This window comes from Colius striatus, chromosome 20 (genome assembly GCF_028858725.1).
Source record: "Colius striatus isolate bColStr4 chromosome 20, bColStr4.1.hap1, whole genome shotgun sequence".
NCBI lineage: Eukaryota > Metazoa > Chordata > Aves > Coliiformes > Coliidae > Colius > Colius striatus.
Window position 1 is genome coordinate 3,059,552 of NC_084778.1, and position 23,913 is coordinate 3,083,464.

The window sequence follows — 23,913 nt, forward strand, 5'->3', positions numbered from 1 at the left end:
TCAGCGCCGGCAGCGGGCGCTCCGTCCCGCCCAGCCCCGCCCCGTCCAATCAGCGCCGGCAGCGGGCGCTCCGTCCCGCCCAGCCCCGCCCCGTCCAATCAGCGCCGTGCGTTTTGGCGGGAGAAGGGGAAGCGGGCGGAAGTGACGGTGCCGGGCGTGAGGCGATGGCGGCGGCGGGCGCCATGTCTGCCGAGCGGCCGCTGCGGCTGCTGGCGCTGCACGGCTACCGGCAGAGCGCCCGCCGCTTCCGACAGCGCACCGGCGCCTTGCGCAAGGCCCTGCGCGGCCGGGCCGAGCTGCTGGCGGTCAGCGCGCCTCACCTCGTGCCCGGCGGCGGGGAGGAGGAGGAGGACACGGACGACCCCCCCCGCGGCTGGTGGTTCTCCGGGCCCGGCGGCTTTGAGGCCGGGGAGGCGGCGGTGGAGCCGGTGGGGCTGGAGGAGTCGCTGGCGGCCGTGGCGGCGGCGCTGGCGGAGCACGGGCCGTTTGACGGGTTGCTGGGCTTCAGCCAGGGCGCGGCGCTGGCCGCCATGGTGTGCGCCCTGCGAGCCCGCGGCGACCCGCGCTTCCCCGTGGCCTTCGCCATCCTGGTGGCCGGCTTTGCCAGCCGCGCCCCGGCACACGGACACTTCTACCGGGAGCCCATCGCCCTGCCCACGCTGCACGTCGTGGGCGATGCTGACGGCGTCATCGCTCCCACCCTCAGCAGGGAGCTGGCCCAGAGCTTCCTGGAGCCCGTTATCCTCTCCCACCCCGGGGGACACTTCGTGCCGGCGGCTGCACCGCAGAAGAAAGCCTACCTGGACTTCTTGGACCGCTTCCAACCCGGACAGGAACCGGCTGAGTCCCGGGGGACTGAGGAGGTTTGATAACCGTGTGTAATAAATGAGGCTCCAGCGAGCCACACGCAGGCTGTGTGGGGCAGCCCTGTGTCTGTGCTCTCTGGAGGGGCCAAAGAGTCCTCAGCAGCTCAGCGCAGCATTAATGAGAGGCCAGGCTGAGTGGGTCTGTGTCATCTCTTTGTTATCAGGGCTATCAAGATGCTGAGGGGACTGGAACATCTTTCTTATGAGGAAAGGCTGTGGGACTTGAGCCTGTTTAAGCTGGAGAAGACTAAGGGAAGACCTCATTAACACCTTCCAAGTACCCAGAGGGTGGGTGTCAGGGGGATGGGGTGACACATTTTTCTGTGGTGCCCAGAGACAGGACAAGCGGTAATGGACAGGAGCTGGAACACAAATAGTTCCACTGGAACACAAGGAGAAGCTCCTTTGGTGCTGAGGTGAGGGAGCCCTGGCCCAGGCTGCCCAGGGAGGGTGTGGAGGCTCCTCAGGAGGTTTCCAAACCCCCTTGCACACGTTCCTGTGCCCCCTGAGTGAGGGGAACCTGCTTTAGCAGGGGCTTGGGCTGGAGGAGCTCTGGAGGTTCTTTGCAACACCCACCAGTCTGGGATCTCACTGGTCTGTTTTTCCAGCTCTGGTGCATCCATGAGCATGGGAGGGGTGAGTACAGGAGCGTGACACTGCTCTGTGCTTGTGGAGTGCTTTCAGAGGCTCCAGTGCCTGTTCAGGTTTGGGGTCCCTCAGCTCAGACAAAGGAAACATCAGCAGAGCACACACAGCTTGTTACACCCCAAAAGCCCGTGGGGTTTAATAGCCTTGGTGAAAGATGCTAAGCCAACCTTGCAGCTGGGCTGGGTCTAGAGCCTCCTCTGATCCCTGGCAGTGCCAGGGCTGGTGTTTGCCTCAGGAGTGAGGTGTCTGCTGGTTCAGTCAGTGTCTGTTGGGAGACTCCTGTATCTTCCTCTGTACAAAGTGCCTTCAGAAACAAGAAAAACTTGTCACTACACTGTTTGGCTCTGGTGTTTTCCAGGAAATGTTGATTGTTGTGGTTGCAGATGTGCTGCTGCTGGGCTCCCCAGAGCTGTGGTGGCTGCTCTCTGACCCCTCCTTGGGGGTCCAGGGCAGGGTGGGTAAAATGGGGTGAGACTTCTCCCTTTGCCCCTCCCTGTGCAGCACCAGGCTGTGGGGAGCAGTGAGCCAGGAGCAGCCCCAGGGACAGGGGAGAGGAGCCCTTTCTGTGTTTGCTGCCACGGGTTAAAACCCACCGGCAGTGAATGGTTCTGATGCCCGTGGGGATTTGTGTCCGTGGGGCTGTGGCAGGAGGATGGGGCTGCTGCTGCGGAGGGCGGTGGAGGCTCGGGCAGTGCTTTACCCACGTTGTCAGCTCTCAGAGTGGCTCCGGGTGGGCTGTGTCACATCTGTGCTGGGCACTGCAGCGGCAGGGAGTGTCTGTCACCGCGGCGGGGACACTAGAGGCTGGAGTCAGCTGGGGCGAGGAGAGTGGTGCAGCGGCAGCCGGCAGTGACACAGCACCGGGGGCATTTGTCTGTACCTTTGCCCTCGGGGAAGGATGGAGCAGACAGCTCCGGGGCATCCCGCCGTTCCTTAACCCTTTAATCATTGCAGAGCTACACGTCGGGCTGGCGCTCGGCCGCCGCCGCAGCTCACCCCGGAGGCGAGGAGCAGCCACTGCAGCCCTTGGCCGCTCGCCGCGGCCGCCCCAGCCCCGCACTGCGGCCCCGCAGCCGCCGGCAGCGTGCGGGGGAAGGAGCGCGGGCACCGGGTGAGTGCGCACGGCCTTCCCGGCTCCCTCGGGTGCGCTGTGGAGGGGCCAATGCGAGGGCTGGGTGAGACACCTCCTGTCTCCTCGGGGAGCTGTAAAAGCTGGTTCCTGCCAGGCGGCTCCTGCACTGGTTTGGACACATGAATAAACCCGAATGAAAGCGGCGCTGGGCGGCGGGAGGCGCTTGGGCGGGAGGCAGGGGAGGGCCGTGCCCGGCCCCGGCTGCGGTGGGAGGAGGGATTTGGGTTTGTCCCGGGCCTTCTGCCTTCCCCCGGCTTTCCCACCGGTGAGATGCTTTCGTGCTGCCCTGCCTGCCTCTCTGCTGCTGGCCCCGGGTGCAGCCCGGAGCACTCCTGGCTGAGCCTGGAGACAAGACAGGCCGTGGTGGCCAGGGGGGTCTCCCCTCACCCACGCAGCTCAGGGCAGTCCGGTTGGTGCAATCCCCGAGTGGAGGATGCTGCTGGGAAGGTGATGAGGCCAGTGCAGGGCTCCTGGCCTGGGGCATGGTGGCCTTGCCGTGTGGCAGCGGGAGCTTGGGCACTTTGGCAGGGTGGCCGTCACTCCTCTGCTCCTCACACGGAGCCCTCTCTATACCCCCTGCGTGGGCACCAGATCCGGGCTGTGCAGACCCCCCTCATCTCTGTCCTCGTGTCCCAGGGACGGGAGAAGAAGATGCTGCCAGTGCCGCTGCCTCCCAGCACTCACCGCCTCCTCCCCGGCCCCCGTGTGTCCCTCCCACCGCGCCGGCTCTGACTCAGGCCCTCCTCCTCCTACTCCTCCTCCTCCTGGAGGCAGCGCTGGGGAAGCCGCCTCCCACTGAGTCGGGTGCTCGATCCCGCCGGGGTTCCAGCCTTACTCATCCCGTGCTCTTCCTCCCCTGTGCCCGGGAGCGGGGCCCGGCAGGGGCTGCCCCGGGCAGGGGCTGGATTTCACAGACGGGGTTTATAACCCACCCAAAGCTGCAGCAGCAGGGGAAGGGGAGAGCTGGGGGCTGTCCCCAGGGACCCCACTGCCAGAGTGGGACCAAAACTATTGACAACAGCCCCCCCCCTCCACCCCCCCCTCCTCACTTCACCCGCAGAAGCTTCCAGTTGTGGCTGAGTCACTCCCGCTGTCGCTCCTTCTCTCCTTGTTTTGGATGGAAGTTTTCCATGGAAACCCACGCTGGGCCGGGCTGGGGCTGGGATAAACACGGCTGAATCACAGAAAGCCCTTTTGCCAAGAGCCCTCAGATGGCAACAGCAGCTCCTGTGGTGGCCGGGCGGCTGCTCTGCCTCTTGGATCAGCAGCCACAGCTCTCCCCCTGCCCCCAACACCACCACCCCCCTGCCCCCAAGTTCCCAGGTGCCCCTTGGCAGAGCCAGGAGTGGGTCACACACTTCATCTGGAAGCTGGGTTGTGGGGACACGTGCTGCCCTCTGGGGAAATCCCATCTGGGGAGAGCTCAGGGCCCCTCGCTGCAGCCCAGGGCTCAGTCAAAGGTGCCTGTGCTCTGCCAAGCACCATCCTGTGGTGGACATGGCAAGTGAACGGCTCAGCCACGGCAGGCGCTGTGACCCTCCCCAGCACCGCCAGCTCCTGAGGAGGAGCTGAGCAGCCTCTGTCCCGCAGCCCGTGCCGACCCTTGGCCCCAGGCCCGGTGCCTTGGAAGCGCTGTCGGAAGCTGAGTCCCCGTGTCAGAAATGCAGCTGATTTATAAAGGACTCTGGAAGAAAAACTGATTCCAGGGTGTCAGCAGGAGAGGTTTGGCCTTGGAAACAACAACAGCAGCGCAGCCAGAGCTGTGCTGGGCTCTGAGGGGCCGCGGTGCTGCCGTGGGACACGTCCCCTCACCCCTGGAAGGGCCCCAGACCCTGCTGTGCTGCCGCTGCCCAGCCTGGGCACCAGCAAGGGGGGGTTCCAGGGTCTGCAGGGGGGTTTTCGTGGCCAGCAGCACCTTTGCAGCACATCTGTGGAGTGTGGGGCCAAATGCAGCTGCAGCTTTACCTGAGTGCTGGCCACTGGCCCCAAACTCCCCATCCTGGTGCATGGCCCATTGCTAGTGGCAGCCATGGGGAAAGTGGGAGGCAAAAGGGACTGGCAGGGGATGGGGCAAGGCACTGCCCCAGTTGCTCACACTGTGCGCCTGACCGTGGCTGCTCTGCCACACTGTGCCCCTGCTCACCCTGGGCAATCCCACGGCAGCTGTGCCCAGCAGGGCAAGGGCAGAGCTGCTGGTGAGTGTCTCCAGTGGCTCCAGCTCCTAGGCAGGCTGCCCTGGAGAGGAGGAGCATGGGCCCTGCCTGGCACAGCCCCCACTCAGGTTTGGGAGGCAACCGATGGAGCCCTGGGACACCTGTTGGAGCCCCAGTGCTGGGGCTGCAGGTCCTTGCCAGGGGCTGTGTCCGTGTCCTGCCTCACCTCACCCGGGCCCGTCCCACTGCATCCCCGCTGTCCCCAGCACCCACCTCCACGGGACTCGGCACCCCCAGCCCTCCGGGGTGTCTGCAGTCGCTGTGCCTCCCCTCGATCTGCAGGGCTCTGGGTGCCCCTCGCGAGGGGCCCTGCCCGGCCGGCACCGGTAACCGCCGGCTGCCGAGGGCCCGGTGCCCGGTGCCGGGGCAGGCCGGGCCGCTCTGACTTCGCTGCTCAGGAATCTCCTGGCCGCGCCGGGCGCGTTGTGCAACGTGCCCCCGCCCCCGCCCGCCCCGTCCCGTCCCGTCGGGCCGCGCTCAGTCCCGGCCGCACCGGCCCCGCCGCCGGCCCGAGCTCCGCTCCCGGGCGCGGCCCGATGCCCCCTCCCAACCCCTTCCCCGGCCGCGCCGCGCACACCGGCGGCGGGAGGGGGCGGGGAGGGGGGACACGGCACCGCCGTTACCGACGTGCTCCGGGAGCCGCTGACGGACGAGCCCGGCGGGGATGAGCCCCGGGGCCCCGCCGGGAGGACAGGTGAGGGGCTGCGGGGCAGGAGCGGGGAGGCAGGACGGGGAAGGGTGGATGGTTGGCGGGGAGGGGGTGTCCCCAACATTCGCGCTGCCCGAGGAGAGGAGCCGCTCGGCGCCCGCCCCCCTGAACAGTAAGAGTTGATGTGCGGCGAGCTGCACCCTGCATGTGAGCTCCTACTGCCCCGGGAGGCGGGCCGACCCCGACGGGACCCCCCGCCCTTCGCCCGCCCCCTTCCTCCGCCGCCTCCGGTACCCCCGGGGCGGGTTGGGGGGGGTGTGTGGGGGGAGCCGGTGCTGCCCGCGATGCGAGTGCGCCGGGCCCGGCGACCATGGCTGTAGACTGTTACCCCCCCAGCGGCACAGTAACAATCTAAAGCCACGGTCGCCCGGGCGGCGTCGGAGGGGGGAGGGACGGGGGACAGAGACGGGGCGGGGGACGGACGGGGCGGGCGCACGGTGCCTTGGCGACGGCGAGGAGGCGGCCTCGCCACAGCAGCGAGAGCGGCTGACCCCCACCCACGGCGCGGGGTGGGGGGGCTCCCGGTACTGAAGGCGAGGAGGGGAAGGAGTGTCAGTAACGTCCCCCCTCTTCCACCCACCCCTCCCACCCCGCTCTCCCACGCGTGTCCGCCCCACCGGGCGGGGACCCCCCCCCCCCCTACCTGGGCTGCAGCGGGAAGGGGAGGGGGGGACACGTCCGCCGTGGGGGGGGCTCAGTGTCTGCGGGGGGGGAAAGAGAGAGGGAGGAGGGGTCAGACGGGCACCGGGACACCCCCCCCCAGCCCTGGAACGTCCCTCCGCCACCCCCCTCCCGCGCTGCGGGACCGCGCTCCCCGACGGCTCAGCACCACGGACAGCTCCCGCCCCCCCACCCGGCGCTGCGGCGGGGCCGGGCCGGGCCGGGCCGGGCCGGGCCGGGCCGGGGCTGGCGGTGGGTCATGCTTCAGTAGCCATGACTGTAGACTGTTACTGTCCTGTCCCTACGCAGCAGTAAGCAGTCTAGAGCCAAGGTGCCGACGCGCTGACTCGGGCTCTTCCACGACGGGGTCTCTGCGCTTTTCCAGCGCCCCGGGGACAGCACCGGGGGTGAAGGCGATCGACCTCTGCCCTCTCCGGGCTACCGGGGGTGGCGGCGCTCGGACGGGGGGCACTGGGAGACGAGGGAAGCCGAGGTAGGGGAGTGGGGGTAGGGATGGGGCTGGAGGAGTCCCGTCGGGGATGGATCCGGAGAGGCTCGGAGCAGGGGACAGCGGGCGCCGGTGTCACCCGCAGTAGAAGAGGGAACGACACAGACACGACTGCTCTTCCCCGTCTCTCCCCGCCCCCAAGCCCCGCGGGGTGCAGACGGCCGGGCCTCGCCGTGAGCCCCCCCCCCCCGCTCCCCTCTCCCCGCCTCCCCCCCCCCCGGGGCGGCTCCGCGCACAGCGCCCGCCCCCGCGCACCGCCCCCGCCGCCCCCCGCCGCCCGGCCCGCACGTGGGGCTGCGCCAGGCGGCACCGCACCGCCCCCGCCCGCCGCAGAGCCCCCCCCGCCGCTTCCCCCCCCCGGCCCCCCGCTTCGTTCACCGCCTCCCCTCCGCATCCCCGGGGCGGGCAGGTGCAGCGCCCGCTGGTCCCGCCGCCCGCCCCCGCACCGGGCTCCGTCCCGGCTTACCTGGGGGCCAACCCTGCCGCTGTCTTACCTCCTGCGGGCCCCGGAGCCTCCCTGTCCGGGCCCGGGGCCCCGCGGCTCCCGGCGGGAGCCGGTGCCGGTGCCGGTGCTGCGCTGTCCGCAGCGCGCGGGGCTTTTATAGGATCGGGCTCGTAGTAACGGGGATCTCGGCTCATTCATAGAAAAGCATCAACCTACACAATGACGTGAGCGCTACGTCAGCGAGGAAATTTAGGGAACGGGAAGACGCTACTATTTATATCGGCGCGGGGGGAGGACAGAGGCTCGGAGATGGATGGGGGTACGGGCTGCACAAGGATCCCGACCCCCCCTCCCCGATCCCTCCCGACCCCCCCTTCGGTCTCCAGCTCCTCCAGCTGCTCAGAGGAGCAGCATCCAGCACCCCCTCTCCTCCTGCCCCCAGCCCGGGGGCGACCAGAGGGGTCCCGTGACCTGTAGGGCTGTGGCGTGGGGCACTCTCGGCGTGTCCATCCCCCAGACACCCACAGAAGCCCCGGACACCCATATTCATCCAGCAAGCCAAAGCGCAGCCCCATCCCCCTCTCGTGGTGTCATCATGAGGACGACAATGTGGGGCTGGTGATGAGGGGCTGCCTGAGCAAAGGGTCCCAAGGGTGCCTACAGCTGGGCATCAGCCTGGGGGTGCCCCCTGCCCCCCTGCACCGCCCACACAGCCCAATGTCCTGAGCAGCACCTCCCGCCTTCCTCCCCCCCCCCCCAAAGAGAATCCCCTCTCTCTCCTATGTCCCGAGCACCTTTGGGTGCCAGCCCAGTGCCCAGCAGGGAGGATGGGACAGCACAAAGTGGTGGAAGGGTGTGTGTCTGTGAGTTTAGAGTACAACAGCGGGGGAGGGAAAGGCATGGGGGGCACCCCACTCGACCCCTCCAAACTCATAGCGGGGCCTGACTCTCCTCATCTGAGTCCCCCAAATCCATCGATGTCCCAGAGCCAAGAGGGGTTGTGTCTCCACACATTAATCAATTTTTACGCCCCCCCCCACCCCTGCATCCCAAGTGCCAGCACGACCCCCCACAAAGATGAGCCCAGAGTCGTGTCTGGGGGATTAGAGGGGGAGGGGGCGGAGGGGGGACGGGGGAGAAGGATCGACCCCCCTTCTCCTTCCCCGCCATTCCTGCCGGAGCCTTCTGACCTCACTCTGCTCTGCCGGAGCATCATAGCGGTTGCCACAGCAACAGCGGCGTTGTCATTGACAGCAGCATCCGCCGCTGCGCAAGGCCGCACGCTGCTATGGGGGCCCAGGCCACAACCCCCACCCCACACACACTCCCCCCTCGCCCCCAAATTCCCACAGAAGGGTTCAATGAATGAGCCTCCACCCCAAAACCCGTCAGAAGCACCTCCTTAGGTTGCTGACGCTCCTCCTCCCCTCCAGAAACCACCATCCCAGGGTTATATGGAGGTGTTTTTCCTCCCCTCCCCCTTTGTTTTTTTCCCCACGCCCGCCCCGTCGGGGCTCTTCGGTTCGCGAAAGGTGGGGGGCTGGAGGGGGGTGGTGGAGGGGGTCGCTGCCGCAGCGTTCCCCGCCGCAACCGTGACTCAGCCCCGGGATTAGTCAGCAACCGGGGCCGGCCCACCCGCAACCGGCTGCGCAGCTCCGCCGCCTCCTCGAGGGCTGTTCCCCCCACAGCCCCACGGCCACCTTGGTGCACGTCGGGGGCCCGTGGCCGTGGGGTTGTGGGGGGGAACAGCCCCCGAGGGGGCCAAGTGTGTGGGGTGGTGTCGCATCCTGGAGCGTGGCCCGTTGCTGCCATCTCGTGGGCTTTCCACTAGTGACTACGGACGTGCCCCCGTCGCGGGGGGAGAGTAGCGGGGGGCTTGGTGGTGTGGTGGAGAGGAGGAAGTCACCCGTGGGGTCTGCAAGTGTTTTGAGGCTGGGGGGAGTTGATGGGGAGGTGGTGGCGTATGAGGAAAGGGGCCCACCAAGCATCATCCTCAGAAGAAAGGGGTCCCATTGCCCCACAAAGCATCAGTCCACAAGAAGGGGGTCCCCTGTCACCCCACAAAGCATCACTTGAAAGGGAAGAGATCCCATCATGTATCACCCCACAAGAAAAGAGTCTCATTGCCCCAGAAAACATCACCTCATAGGGGTGGGCAGCCTTGATTGAGAGTTACCCCATAAGGAAGGGGTCTCATCACCCCACTGAGCATCATCCCATAAGGAAGGGGTCTCGTGGCTCCACAAAACATCACCTTGCAGGGATGGGTGCCCGTGTTTGACTGAGCTTCACCTCACAAGGAAGGATTCCCGCTGTCCCCTGAAGCATCATCCCACAGAGGAGGGGTCTCATCACCTCTCCCCTCCACGTGTATCACCCCACTGGAAGTGTTCCTCACCCTACTTGAGCATTGTCCCACAAGGAAGGGGTCTTACTGCTCCATGAAGCATCACCCATGAGGGCAGGGGCCCATCATCTCCCCAGGCATCACCCCTGAGGGGTGGGCTCCTCACCTGCCCAAGTGTCACTCTGCAGGGAAGGGGTCCCACCACCCCATCAGGCATCACCCTAAAAGAGAGGGGTCCCACTGCCCCAGGAATCATCACCTTGCAGGGATGGGTGCCCTTGGCTGCTCAAGCACCACTCCACAAGGAAAGGGGGTCTCATTGCCCCCTCCAGCTAATAGAAACCTCAGAAGTTCATCAAGGGGAAGCACAAAACTCCAACACAACAGCACTGCGATGTCCTGGGGGCCACCCAACTGGACAGCAGCTCAGCAGAAAAGCCCCCGAGGGTCTTGGTGGAAACCACTTTGCCCAGGAATCAGCATCATGCCCTTGGGGCAGAGGAGGGGATGGTGTCATGGGCTGTGTTTGGAGCATTTGGCAGCAGGATCCCCTGATCCTTCCCCAATCCTTCCCCCTCTGCTCAGCGCTGGGAAAGCTACTCCTGGAGTGCAGCATCCAGCACAGAGCTCCCCAGAGTGAGAGAGACATACTGGAGACAGTCCAGTGAAGGACAACCAAGAGTATTAAAGGACTGGAACGTCTCTCTGATAAGGAGAGGCTGAGGGAGCTGGGACTGCTCAGCCTGGGGAAGAGCAGGTTCAGGGAACCTCATCGATGTACAGGCACCTACCTGGGGCGAGGATGCAGAGGGGACAGAGACAGGCTCAGTGGTGCCCAGTGCCAGGACAAGGGGTAATGGGCACAGAATGAACCATGGGGCTTCTCTCTGGCTGTCAGCAAACACTTTTCTCCTATCAGGGGAGCATTGGCACGGGGTGCCCAGGGAGGTGATGGAGTCCCCATCCCTGGAGACATCCCAAAGCCCTCTGGGCACTGTCTTGCTTGAGCAGAGGGCTGGATGATGACCTCCCAAGGTCCTTCCCAACCTCAACCACTGTGTGATTCTGTTCCTCACGTACTTGACCCCACTAGGAAGGGCTCCCCTTCACCCCAGAAGGAACAGAATCCCCTCACCCGCCCCAGCATCACCTCACAAGGAAGGGAGTATCCTCACCCACCCCAGCACTGTCCCACAGTTGGTTCAGCCACAGGCTGCATCAGACCAGAGTGTTCTACCTGACACCCCACAGGGGTCCTGACATGTCGGGGGGTACTGAGCACCCCAGAAGCACCTGGCAGGGTCCTGTGGCTGCTCCCCAACTTCTCTCACAGCAGGCAGGGCTCAGCACAGCATCCCACAGCCCCGCCTAACTTCAGCAGCAGAGCAGGGGGTGAGCAGCACCAATCCACATCCCTCCTGGAGCCACTCAGCGCTGTCATGAGTTTCAGAGCCTCAGCCCAGCACAGGCAAAGGGAATGTGCATCCCCTCAGAGCCCAGGGGCTGCAGTGCCGGGGGTGGGGAGGCTGCTGTGCCCCAGCCCCGCTGGGGAAGCGCCGCAGGAGCTGCCAGCGGGGGCTGGAGCTGCCGGCAGAGCCGGATGCGGCCCCGCTGCCCAACGAGCCCTAATGAAAGCCATGTGTGTGGGCTTTGGGGAGAGGCTGAGCTGGGAAACAGGGCCCTGCAGAGACCGGGGGGCTGCATCCTGTCCAAAAGCCCAGGTCCCACATGCAGCCAGGCATGCGAACGCCATCCAAACCACAGCTGGATTTGAACCGAATCTCCCGGCATCTGGGCTCGTTTGCTGCACACTTTGATTGATCGTGGGGAGGGGGCACAGGCGGGAGAAGCTCCAGCTCAGACCTCCCAACAGAGCCAATGACTTAACCAGAGCTGCTTCCAATCTGCTCAGCACATTGAGGCCAAAATGCCCCTTTCCCCGTGCGCTCCCAGTCGCCGGCGCTGCCTCTGCCCAGACGCCGCCCCCGGCGTGAGGCACAAGCCCCGGGGAGTCCCAGCGGGTTTCGGGTGCAGGATGCCAGCTCAGGGGTTGGGGGGGCTCCTCCAGAAGGCAAGATATTAACGCACCCAACCCCGTTCCACCTGTCCCGAAAGCCCCTGAGGGCACCGATCTGCCCCTCGGGGAACGAGAGAGGAACTGCAAAAGAAAAGTGGAAAAGGTGAAGGTTCTTCCACCTTCCCCCTCCCCGCTCCCCGCCCTCCTCAGTCGCTGCCCCGAGGGCTCGGCGTCACTCAGCAGGTAGCTGGGGCAGCCCGGGGTCCCGGCCCGCCCCGGGGGATGCAGCTGTCTGGGAGCCGCTCGCTGCCGTGATTTATACAGCTCAGCACCATAAATTACCGGGACGGAGCCCGCGGGAGCCATCGCTCACGACGACGGCCAGAGCTCGCTGCCAGAACCTGAAACACTTCCAGCTCTTAATTGAAGAGAGAAGGGGGAAAAAAAGAAAGAGAAGATGTGGGGAGAGGAGGAAATCAGTGCCCGGGGAGTTGGGATTGAACTGTGGCTCCGGGACGGGGGTCGCCCACGTCCCGCTCCCAGGGTCCCGATGCTTCCCGTGGGCGGGACAGGGGAGGGGGATTTCTGAGCCGATGTCTGGGATGTCCCTGTGGGCAGTGCCACCTCATCCCGAGCCCCATGGGGGTGGCCCCGTAGCGAGCTGGAGCACCCTGGATCCTGGAATCTGAGGATGGGCTTCAGCCAAGTGGTGCTGAGCTGGGAGGGCCATGGCTGCCACCACCACGCACCCTCCATGGTGCCACCCATCCTCTTTGGGATGGCCAAACCCTGTCCCGGCGGCTGGGACAGCACTGGGGGAGCCCCACAGCACCTGCAGGAGCTCCAGCCACAGCACTCAACACCCCACAGTTGTCTCCCACTCACCAAGGGACCAGAGTTATGGAGTGAGACCTCCCCAAGAGCATCCACGGTGGGAGGGCTGACCGATACTCGGGGTGCCCTGCTCGGGTTGAGGGATGCCAGCAGGACCCCCCCATCAGGCTCAGCAGCCGACCTGGAGGTGCCCATCACGACGCTTTGCTGCACGAGGAGGTTGTGCAAGAAACTGCAGCCCGTGAGAAAGGAGAAGCGAAAGTGTGAAGCGAGAGGCGGCTCCACAAAGGGGGGGGACACACACCCCCAAATTGCATCCCCGGCCCAGCAGCTTTATCGGGCCGTGGGGTGGTGCTGGAGGGATGAAGAGAGGAGACACATGGTGTTGCCTGTCTCTTCCTCCTCCTCCCAAAGCTTCACAAGTCCCCAACCACTGCTGCCCCACATCTGTGCTCCAGGGCTGCCCCCATCCCCCCCAAACTTTCTACCAACCCCCCCAGCAACGAATTAAAGCCTCTCGCCTTCCTCCCTCCTTCCAAAACTCCTTCCTCACATCACCTGCACCCACTGCACTCCCCCCTCAAGCACCCTACACTTCCCCCCCCATCTACCAGCACCTCGAGGTAGGGGGAGAGGGAACCTCCCACCCTCCTTTTCTCACTTTACCCTTTTGCCCATCGCCCGCCCCGTCGGGTCCCACCGAGCACCTGCGCGGGGAGGAGCCGCCTCCGGTAACGGGGGGGAGATTGGGGTGGGGGGGGAGTGCACACCGGGAGCCGCTAGATGGCGCCCTGCGAGCGGTACCTAATTTGGGAGGGGGGGAGGATCAGCTTTTGGCCGGAGATACCGAGGGGAGCCGGGAGCCGGCCGACCCCCCTCGGTGTCTCCGGGCAAAAGGAAGGATGGAGACCCCCCCCTTGAATGGTCAACGGGGCCGGGAACGAAGTGTCGGGGGAGAGGAAAACGGGTCTCGGAGGAGGAGATCGGGATGGGGAGGGGAGAGGAGGAGGAGGAGGAGGGGGGGGGGCCGGCTTGTGAGTGCCCCGCCCGGGGATGGGAGGAGGAAAACCTCCCGCCGTCCCTTTAACAGCCAGCGGCTCTGCTCGGAGTTCAGGCCGGGGTCAGGGGGAGTTCGCAGCCCGGGTTTCACCTCCGAGCTGGCGGCGTCGGGAACCCCGAGGAACCGCTGCTGCTGCTTCTTCCACCTCCTCCTCTTCTTCTTCCTCCTCCTCCCGTTCCGTAGGACCGGCCGGGAGCTCGGGGTATGGAGGAACAGCAGCAGCAGAGGAGGAGGAGGGTGGAAGGGAACAGCAACCGGCGGCGGCCCCCACGGGGCTGAGCCATGAGAGTTCACCGAGACCTCGGCTGGTTGGCGGAGGCTACAGGGCGCCCAGGTAAAAGGCTGGAGGGGAGTGTGGGGGGGGGACGGGACACCCCGAAACTATTAAAAATAGGGGAAGAAAACCCCCCTGAAAGCAGCTCCGCGCGCGCTTGGCTTTGCCCACCTGGGCAGACGGGACCGGCACCGGGGGGAGGCGGGGAGGGGAGGTCCCGTTCCCCTTCCCCCCCTCGGCCATCCCCCCGCTCCCCTCGCAGGGCGGGGGTGTGGGGGGAGAGGAAACGGGGGCGGGGGGCGTCCGGGGCGGGGGGGGTGGGGATGGGGGGCACAGTCAGCCGCCTCCCGGCACCGGGGCGCATAAGAACCGGGAAGGCAGCGGGGGGAGCCGGGGCCAGCGGCGCCGCGCAGGTAACGGCGGCCCCAGGGGCGCGGGCGGACGGACGGACGGGCAGGGGGCACCGGCCCGGTTCCCGCTGCCGGTTTCCCTTCGGCAGGTGGGCGCGGGGGTGCCGGGGCGCTGGCGGGGCCGGGGCGCGGCGCTGGCGGCGGCGGCGGCGGGTGATGTCACTTTCTCCAAAAGCCTCCGGGGGTTTTCAGCCCCCTCCCGCCCACCCCCGGCCCGCCGAGAAGCGAGACCCCATATAAGCGGTGGCACCGGCCCCGCGGCCGCGCAGAGCTGCCGGGACGCGGCGGCAACGCGCGGGACCGAGCCCCGACACCCCCCCCACGCCCCTTCCCCACCCCTCCACGCGCGGATCGAGCCCCTCGACGTGTGGGTCGAGCCTCCAGCCCTCCCCCTCACCTACCCCCCCCCCCCCCCCAACCCCGGAGCCGGTTGCCCCGGGGGCCAGTTGCTCGTCTGACAGGGGGGTCGGTGGCGGTGTGTTGCAGGGCGGCGGGCGAGGAGCGGGATGCTGGAGGCCATGGAGGTGCCGAGCCACTCGCGGCAGCTGCTGCTGCAGCTGAACACGCAGCGCACCAAGGGCTTCCTGTGCGACGTGATCATCGTGGTGCAGAACGCGCTCTTCCGCGCTCACAAGAACATCCTGGCAGCCAGCAGCGCCTACCTCAAGTCGCTGGTGGTTCACGACAACCTGCTCAACCTGGACCACGAGATGGTGAGCCCCGGCATCTTCCGCCTCATCCTCGACTTCATCTACACGGGCCGCCTGGCCGAGTGCGAGCCGGGAGGGGAGCAGAGCCTGGGCGCCGTGCTGGCCGCCGCCAGCTACCTCCAGATCCCCGGCTTGGTGGCTCTTTGCAAGAAGAAACTGAAACGCAGCGGCAAATACTGTCACCTGCGCGGGGGCTACGCGCCCTACAAGCTGGGCCGGGGGCTGCGCGCCGCCACGCCGGTGATCCAGGCCTGTTACTCGGGGACGCCGCGGCCCGTGGACCTGCCGCCCGTGGAGCCGGCGGCTCCGCTCAACACGCAGTGTGGGGAGCTCTACGCCTCGGCCGCCCAGGGAGCCCCGCTGCACCCCCACGGGCTGTGCCCTCCCGAGCGACACTGCTCGCCGCCCTGCGGCCTCGACCTCTCCAAGAAGAGCCCCACCGGCCCCTCTGCCCAGCTCCTGCCCACCGACCGCCTGCTGCCCGGTGAGCCCCGCGAGCCCTCGCTGCCCCCGCGGCACGACAGTCCCCCCGTTGGCGCCGGACTCCTGGGCGGCCACGCCGCCGCCTACAAGGACTCCCCGCCCGGCGGAGAACCGGGGGGACACCCGCACGTCCCCGACCCCTTCCGCAGCACGCCGCCCTGCGCCGAGCCCCCGCTGCCCCGCGCCGACGGGCGCGAGCTGATGTACCGCTGGATGAAGCACGAGCCGCTGGGCCCCTACCTGGACGAGGGGGAGGCGGAGAAGGAGCTGGAGCGGGAGGAAAAGGCCGAGTCGCCGCCCTCGGCGCCGCAGCCCCGTTACCCCAGCGTGGAGAGCAACGACCTGGAGCCCGACAACAGCACGAGCGAGGAGACGGGCAGCAGCGAGGGCCCTTCGCCCGGCGACGCGCTGGACCGCTACTGCAACCACCTGGGCTACGAGCCGGAGAGCCTGGGCGACAACCTGTACGTCTGCATCCCCTGCGGCAAGGGCTTCCCCAGCTCCGAGCAGCTCAACGCGCACGTGGAGGCTCACAACGAAGAGGAGCTCTATCACAAGGCGGCGGCCGAGCAGGCCGTGCCCTTCCTGGACAAAGGCGGCCCGGGGCTGGGTGACATCCTACGGCCCTACCGCTGCTCCTCCTGCGACAAATCCTACAAGGACCCGGCTACGCTGCGGCAGCACGAGAAGACCCACTGGCTGACGCGCCCTTACCCCTGCACCATCTGCGGCAAGAAGTTCACGCAGCGCGGCACCATGACCCGCCACATGCGCAGCCACCTCGGCCTCAAGCCCTTCGCCTGCGACGCCTGCGGCATGCGCTTCACCCGCCAGTACCGCCTGACCGAGCACATGCGCATCCACTCGGGAGAGAAGCCCTACGAGTGCCAGGTGTGCGGCGGGAAGTTCGCCCAGCAGCGCAACCTCATCAGCCACATGAAGATGCACGCGGCCGGCCCCGACGGCAAAGCCAAGCTGGACTTCCCTGACAGCGTCTACGCCATGGCTCGCCTCACTGCCGACCAGCTGGGGCTCAAGCAGGAGAAGGCGGCCGAGCTGCTCTCCCACACCTCGCACTTCCTCAGCGACCCCAAGGCCATGGAGAGCCTCTACCCGCTGGCCAAGTTCACGGCCGAGCACCTGGGGTTGAGCCAGGACAAAGCGGCCGAGGTGCTGGCGCAGGCTCCGCACCTCCACGCCGAGGCCGCCCGGACCATAGAGCGGTACTCGCCTCCCTAACGCCGGCCCGGCCGGGGGGCTGGGGGGGTCCCGGGCTCCCCTTGCTGCCCCGTGTTGAGCTGGGGCAGGGCAGGAGGGGGGACGGACACGGCGAGAGGCGCTGGGTGCTCGTCCCGCGGCCCCGGAGAACTCGCTCGCAGAGGAAGGTCCCACGAGAGCTGCCCCGGGGCCGGTTGGACGGGGCGTCCCGCCGCAAGCTGGCCGAGGAGAAGCCAATAATTCAGGGACTGACCTTGTGGCGTGGCCACCGCTTTGCTGTGGGGGGGCTACCGCGTGTTTCCCCCTCACCCCCGTCCCCCGGCAGCGGGGCGGCAGCGAAGCACAAGCTGTGAGGCCGGGCTGCGCCCCGAGGCTTGGGAGGACATGAGCCCGCTCCTTACCTCAGGGCCACCCACCCCCCGGGCCAGCGGACGCCCCGGGCACTGCGCGGCTCGCCCCGGCCCCGCGGCGGGACCGGCTGAGCCGTGCCGGGACCCGGACTGTGCCGCCCGTGAGTAGTCGATCCGTCGGGGCCGAAGCGACGTCTCTGAGCTGGGTGTCCTGCCCGGGAGCGGCCGCGCCGGGGCCCGAAGGGGAAGGGGGGAGCCGGCCGGAGCCCCCGGGGCCGTGGCCGGGAGCGTGGGGACGGACTGACGGAGGGGGACGGCCGGGTCCGAGCGGCGCGGGGCGGGGGGCCGGGGACCCGCGATGCTCCTCGGCCCGGAGCAAGCACTGACCGGCCCGGCCCGGCCCGGCCCGGCCCGGCCCCGCGGCTCGGCTGCCAGCGCTCCGCGTTTGCGGCACGGAGGGCAGGGCTTGTCACAGACTGAGCCCCTGGGCCCTGCCCCAGCAGGCGCCTGGCCATCAGGGATGCCCGGGGAGGGGGCGGGGGGTGTCTCGGGGGGGGTTTTGCCCTTGGGTGGCCGCTCGCCTCGCCGTTTTTCGACGATTATTATAATGTTTTCGTTTGCCAAAGACGCCCGTCCCCAGCGCGGCCGGGGCTGGCCGGGGAGGCCGCGACAAAGACAAAGCGGTTGGGTTTGTCAGCTACGGGGAGGTTGGGGGGAGGCTGCGGGGGGGGAACGGGCTGCGGGGAGCCGAAGGAGACGCGGGACTGCCCCGGCTGGGCCGTGCTCACCCGCCGTCGGGCAGCCCCTGCCGCCACCGACCCCCCTCTGCCTCCTGCCCAGGGTGGGCAAAGCCCCCCTCTCCAGCCTGGACCTCCCCCCCCAGCCCCAACCCGTGCCCCGACCCCTCTACCTGGGGCTAATGTGAAGCTTCTCCCCTCCCCGAGCCCCCTCCTCTCCTTTGCACACAAGGCCCTGGGGTGGGCGCCAGCAGCGCCCGGCCCCGGCCTCGCAGCCACTGTGCCTTAGCCTGAGCTGGCCAGGCGCCCCCTGCCCTCTCCCTGGGACCCCCTTAGCCCAGGGCCGGCAGCATCCCTCCAGAGCAGCACCCAAAGCACAGCTGGGAGCAGCCAGTCACGGGCCTCCCTCATCACGTCCCATTTGTACACGGGCCCCTGGCCCTTTGTTGTTGTTGTCTTTTTTTCTATAGTCGAAAACCGAACGAGCAATAAAGTGACATTAACTTGAGCGGCCTCTGTCCTTCCTGGGGGTGGGCCCTGAGAGGGTGACCCCGGGCTGGGGGGCAGTGGGTGTGAAGGGGAGATGAGGGGCTTCGCTGTGCCTCTGGTTTGCAGTTGTGGACAAAGCTGTGGGACAGAGCTGCCCTCACCCTGCTGCCATCCCTCCCCGGTGCCCCCCGAGCCCAGCCCCGTCCCACCCTCGACAGCGACTCGCCCGCTGCTGGCAAATGAAGCACCACACTGCACAGACAAGTGTTTAATACTAAAAATGATTAAAACCATCTTAACAAAACAAAACAGCCCGAATGTGGCCACTTTCCCCCGAGCTGGGGGCTGTGGCTGCCTTCCCCCGAGCTGGGGGCTTCCTGCAGGGGCTTGGGGCAGGAGCCTGGCATGGATGGGCCCAGGCTCACCCCTGTGTCACCTGCCTCAGGGGCAGAAAGCTTTCTGTGGCGTGGCCAAGCTGGTGGCACAGCTCAAGGTCCCTCTGAGGTGGTGGCACCCCGGGAAGGGCCTGTTCAGAGCAGCCCCTGAGGCAGCTCTGCTGGAAAACAAACTTTTAAACAAACTTTTAAACACAACTGGAGCGTGGGGTGGGGAAAAGGCAAAGTCTGCACGGTGTGGTGGGCACCACACTGGGGCTGGGGGCCTGTGGGGCCTGGGTGGGCTCAGCAGTGGTGTGGGCTCTGTCTCTGTGTGCTTTGCAGATGCTGTGGGCACCCCAAAGTCTGTGGCAGCTGGGGGTTGGGGCGTTCAGCAAACACAACCCCACTGGTGTGTGTCGCTGTGCCGGGCGCTGCTGAGGCTCCCTGCTGGCCCTCGCCCCGAGGCTGGGCAGAGGGTGCAGGGGCACCACTGAGCTTCCTGGTGCAGACACTGGGTCTGAGCCACTCACACAGGGAAGGAAAAGCTGCTGGGCTCCATCCTCCTGCTTCCTCCAGCACTTTGGCCGTTTCCCTCCCACAGCACCCAGAGGGGTCCGGGAAGGGCCTTGGGGTCACTCCCACCCTCTGCTCCTGGACTGGGACCTGACAGAGCTCCAGGGGCTCCAGTTCACAGGTTAATGCTCCCTCTTAGCTTCTGTATCTGGCATGTAACAGGGATGGGACACTTGGTGATGGGGCAAAGTGGGGAGTGCGAGGCTCAGCAACACCCCAACCCTGCACTGGCTCCCAGTAACGAGGCAGTGGGGGAGTCCCTTTATGGCTCCATGGCAAAAGGGCAACTTGAGAGGTGACCCTCCCAGCTGGGTAAACACCAAGGGCTACCCTAGCTCTCTCCAGCCCTGCTGGGCCCCATAGCCAGAAGCTGGATCCCACGGGCAAGAGGAGCCTGTGGCAATGTGAGGGCACAAGGGACCTATGGGACACTTGGTCCTGGGGTCCTTGGAAAACTCTTGTCAGTCTCATGCTGAGTTAAACACGTATCTAAAGGGAGCAGGGTGGGAATAAGGGAGTGTAGGGGGTGCAGGCAATGGGCAATGGCTGGGGTGGGCAGGGGAGCAGGACAGAAAGCAGCTGCGTGGGGATGGGAAGGGGAGACTGTTCAAAGCAGGTGAGGAACACACCTGAAACTAACCTACACTGAACTCTGAAACAAAAACACCTCCACACACCAAGCCTGCAGCAGGGAGAGGACAAACAGCTCCGTGAGCAGCAGCCAGGCGCGGGGCGGGCGCGGGGCGGGGAAGGGGCCGGCGGCCCGGGGCTGCCCAGGCCACGCAGGACAAACAGGCCGGGCAGGAGGGAACCTGCCCTTCGAGTCCACGGCCCCTCCGAGGGGCACGACCTAGACTGAGCAATCCCAAGGTCTGTGCTGGCCCGTCCCTGTCCCCCCCGGGCTCTACAAACCCAAAGAGTCACCGATCCGTGACTCGAGCTCTCTGCAGCCGAGCGAGAGGCCGGCGATCCGTCCCGGGCTCCCCCAAAGCTTCCCTCAGCCGAGCGTGGCTCGCCGGCTCTGCCCTGCCACTGCCCAAAGGCCGGTGGGGGCCCCTCCACGGGCTCAGCCTCCACGTGAACCATCCACAGCAATGACCTTTTCCCAGCTGGTCTGCCGTCAGGGTGCGGGGGGGCCCTTGGCAGCGCGGCCGTGCCGGGGTGGGTTGAAGTCGTGGTGTTTATTGTCCGTGGTGGGCCGGAGGGCGGTGGGTCAGAGCCGCTGTCTCCCACCGTTAACCGGGCTGCGTGACTCGCTCAGGGGGCTCCTGGGCCCCGCTCGGCCCCCTCAGCCCTCCTGGGCCCACTTGAGGAAGGTGGGGATGTCCCTCACCGGCACGTTGCGGGTCAACGCTTTGACTCGCAGGTTGCGGTCGTCCGTCAGCAGAACCACTTCCCTGAGCAAGCGGATGGGATCATCTGCAAGGACAGGGGAGAGCGGTGTGAAGCTCTGACCTCCCCCTGCTCTGCCCCCCAGCCCACAGCCCCCCACCTTCCCTGGGCAGCCACCCAGCACCCCGCTCCCCTCCCGAGGCGTCCTGCTCATCTCGCAGGCCGCCTTCTCCTCTCCCCTCCGCGCTGCCTGGGGGATGATTTGTGATCTCTGCCCGTGGCCTCGGGGCCGGGAAGGCCGCTGAGCGCTGCCAGGGCCCCGTGTTGCCCACATCACGCTGCAGGGGCAGGGAAGAGGAAGGTCCCTCTGCCTGACCCAGGCCAGGAAGACGGCCCCACGACCCCGGCTGCAGCAGGAAGCTGGTGCTATTATTCTGGTGATCTCATTATAAGATCTAAAACCACCCCATTCTTTTATATATATTTATTTCTTTGGCAAAGCTGTTTTTTTGGAGTCGCCACTGACACTGAGGCGTTTCTGGCTGGGGCTCAGACAAGCCAGAGAGAGAGAGAGAGAGAGAGGGAGATGAAGGCTGAGAAAGAACCGAAGGGATCTTGCCCCCAGATGGATGAGCTGCCCCGCACGCAACGCGCCGGGTTGGGATGTGGGAGCCACGCTTACGTGTGTGCGAAGCAGGGGAAGCATATGGGGTATGTGTAAGCAGCTGGGTCCTGTGACCAGAGGACTGTTCCTATGAGCACAGGAAACACAGTGCCTCCGAGCCAGGACTGGGAATGGAAAAAACAGAGTTTATGGGAGCCCAACATGGGCCCAGATCGGCTGCGCGGGGAGCGGCAGGACGAGGCGAACGGGAGGGCGGCCAGCAGCGCCGGCTACCAGCGTGGGATCGGGGCTGAGGGTGGTGGGTCAGCACCCCAAAGTGGCCTGTGTCAGAGAGAGGGGAGCAGGGGCTCAGTGGGAGGGCAGGCCCAGGGTTGCTGGGGAGGTTTTGTGCGGACACTTTAAGAAATGTGTAACAATAAACATCCTCTGCTCCGCGCTGGTGACGCGCCTCCTTGTTACAAACCAGAGGCTGTCAGCTTGTCAGGCCCCATTCCCCATAATCCACATGATTTCAAAATTCAGCATCATTTGCACATAAACATTTGGTGACGGTTTCTCTGTGAATCTGACAAGTTAAGCTGCTAAGAATTCGCGCTGACAAATGTGGGTTGATTTCTTGGGCAGCTGCTGATGCGATTCCCAGCCCCACGGCCCTGGCAACAGCCCGAGGGCTGTCTGGTCCCAGCACACGTGGCTGATGCCAACTGGGCATCTGGAGGGAAAAGGGCCCTGGATGGGAAGCACGGGGCTTGCAGGGAAAAGGCTGTTTCTAGCCCTTTGTCACTGCTGCTCTGGCACCATGAAAAGGCTCTGTGGATGTTTATAGTGGGCTGGGGGCATCCCTGAAGTACAGGGGCAGTGTGGTGGGAGGGCTGCAGCCTGGCGCTGACTGGAGGCTGGAGGTGGCACCTTGGTGTTGGAAGAAGCAAAATGTGGGAGAGACCAGCTCCAAAGGCTGTGAAAGATGAGGAGTCCATGGAATGCAGCAGGGAAGGGACAAAGAGAACGTGAGGGATGTTTTACCTTTGTTGGAGGGCATGAAATCCTTGGCCTTGTCATTGCAATAGTGGAGGCAGCAGGACAGAATCAGGTCATCGTTGTTTCCCTGGAAGAAAAGGGCAAAGTTACTCTTGGCAGGAAGAAAAACCTGCAACTTCACCACTCCAACTTCTGCATTGCCTCAGGATACCCTGCTGCAGCCCAAACACACATCCCCTGCTCACTCAGCCACCTGCAAAGGTGGGGACAGAGCTCACAGACCCCAGGGGCTCTGGTTTTGGCCAAGGCAGTGGTGAAGAGCCTCGAGCCTCTGGTATTGCCAACTCTGCATCCCGGGGCCGGGCTGTCCCTTACCTGCTGCCCCGTGGTGTCTTCGCTGCGGAAGGAGATGGACTCCAGCTCGTTGCCTCGACTGGTCAGAGCCCTCAGGCAGTTGTCTCTGTTCTCAAATCGCTCCTCCAAGAACTCGATGGACTTCCTGGCTCTCTCCTGCACTTGGCGGGCATAGCCTGCAGCCCGGTGCTCCATCTCTGGGCCTTTGGCCAGCCCGTCCAGCTCGTTTATCACTTCAAACAGGAAGAGGAGGTACAGTTACTATGGGACAAGGTGCTCCCATGACCTGCTGCTGGAGTTGCCAAGGCCTTGGGGCCAGGGCACTGGCAGCTGGCTCAGGAAATGGGGGTTCAGCTGCCGCAGTGTCCCTGCGCTCCTGGACTTGGCTGCGGGTCTGGAAAAGCTTCGCTGCCTTCCACCTCCGTGGGTCACCTGGCTCAGCCCTGCGAGTGCAGCCACCTCACCCCTGCAGCGTGGGGTAACGGGCTGCCCAGCCCATCACCCTGTGTGCCTGGGGGTGTTGGAAAAACACAGCCTCCTGCAGGCTGGGCACAGCCACAGGCAGCAGCACCACGGCCCTGCCCTGGCTCTGCGCCTCTCGGCTCCCTGCACTTCCTCTCAGACACGGAGAGCTGCTGCCCTTCCAGCTTCCCTCGTGTGAGCAGGGGCACGTGTGGGAGCAGGCGCTTCCCACTCCAGCTCTGCTTCCCACCCGAGTCCTGGCCCTATTTTCCCACCTGAAGCTGCTGTCCCAGGCTCCTGGCAGGGCAGATGCTCTCTCCAACACCTCATCTGGGTCTGATACAGGGTTCACACATCTGCCCTGACACACTCTGCTCGGGATCAGCCTGAGCCTGGGATCGGGCAGATTCCCAGCCCGTTCACCTTCCCTGGAGCCTATTACATCTCAGAGCCTCCTGAACTGCTGCCAAGGGGCCAGAAATCCCAGCTGCTTCAGCTCCCTGCATCCAGCAGAGCCCAAAGGACCCCAGCAGAACCTGAGGGACCCCAGCAGAACTTGAAGAACCCCAGCAGAACTCAAGGGACCTCAGTCCAAGGAACTCCAGTAGAACCTGAGGGCAGAAGCCAAAGGACTCGAGCAGAGCCCACAGAACCCCAGCAGAGCCCAAAGGACCCCAGTAGAAGCCAAAGGACCCCAGAAGAGCTCAAAGGACCCCAGCAGAGCCCAGAGGACCCCAGTAGAAGCCAAAGGACCCCAGCAGAGCCCAAAGGACCCCAGCAGAACCTGAGGGACCCCAGTAGAATCCAAAGGACCCCAGCAGAAGCCAGAGAACCCCAGCAGAAGCCAGAGAGCCCCAGTAGAAATCAAAGGACCCCAGCAGAACCTGAGGGACCCCAGCAGAGCTCCAGGAGGGCCCCAGAGGGCCGTGTGCCTGCTGGAAGAGCCTCTCAGCCACAGAGTGAGCGTTTGTGTGAGTCAGGTGCCTCTGAGGTGGCTGGTGGCACGGGTGGGCACAGGAGCAGGTGGGCAGACGCTCAGCCCAGCACCCCAGCCCGCTCCCGTGCCCGGGGCTGAGCGAGAGCTGGTGTGCACGTGTGTGTG

General features: G+C 65.9%; 3 protein-coding genes across 5 annotated transcripts in view; 2 read left to right on the plus strand and 1 right to left on the minus strand.

Annotated features, from left to right (window-relative positions):
* Positions 1-19: 19 nt before the first annotated feature.
* OVCA2 (OVCA2 serine hydrolase domain containing) lies at positions 20-1,846 on the plus strand. Its single transcript, XM_062012242.1, has one exon. It carries the CDS (start codon positions 165-167, stop codon positions 867-869), a length of 705 nt encoding a protein of 234 aa, XP_061868226.1. The 5' UTR covers positions 20-164; the 3' UTR covers positions 870-1,846.
* Positions 1,847-13,475: 11,629 nt separating this feature from the next.
* On the plus strand, positions 13,476-18,129 carry HIC1 (HIC ZBTB transcriptional repressor 1). Its single transcript, XM_062012284.1, has 2 exons — positions 13,476-13,773; positions 14,610-18,129. The coding sequence occupies exons 1-2, from the start codon at positions 13,722-13,724 to the stop codon at positions 16,553-16,555; spliced, it is 1,998 nt and encodes a 665-aa protein (XP_061868268.1). The 5' UTR covers positions 13,476-13,721; the 3' UTR covers positions 16,556-18,129.
* A 234-nt stretch (positions 18,130-18,363) lies between these two features.
* The window catches only part of SMG6 (SMG6 nonsense mediated mRNA decay factor), a 113,926-nt gene continuing 108,376 nt past the window's right edge, over positions 18,364-23,913 (minus strand). For all 3 annotated transcript variants that reach the window (XM_062012279.1, XM_062012278.1, XM_062012277.1), the window contains exons 17-19: positions 22,371-22,582; positions 22,041-22,122; positions 18,364-20,479 (exon numbers count right to left, since the gene is read on the minus strand). In XM_062012279.1, the coding sequence (XP_061868263.1) occupies positions 20,349-20,479; positions 22,041-22,122; positions 22,371-22,582 (425 nt within the window). In that variant the 3' untranslated portion in view covers positions 18,364-20,348. The remainder of the gene's footprint in view (positions 20,480-22,040; positions 22,123-22,370; positions 22,583-23,913) is intronic.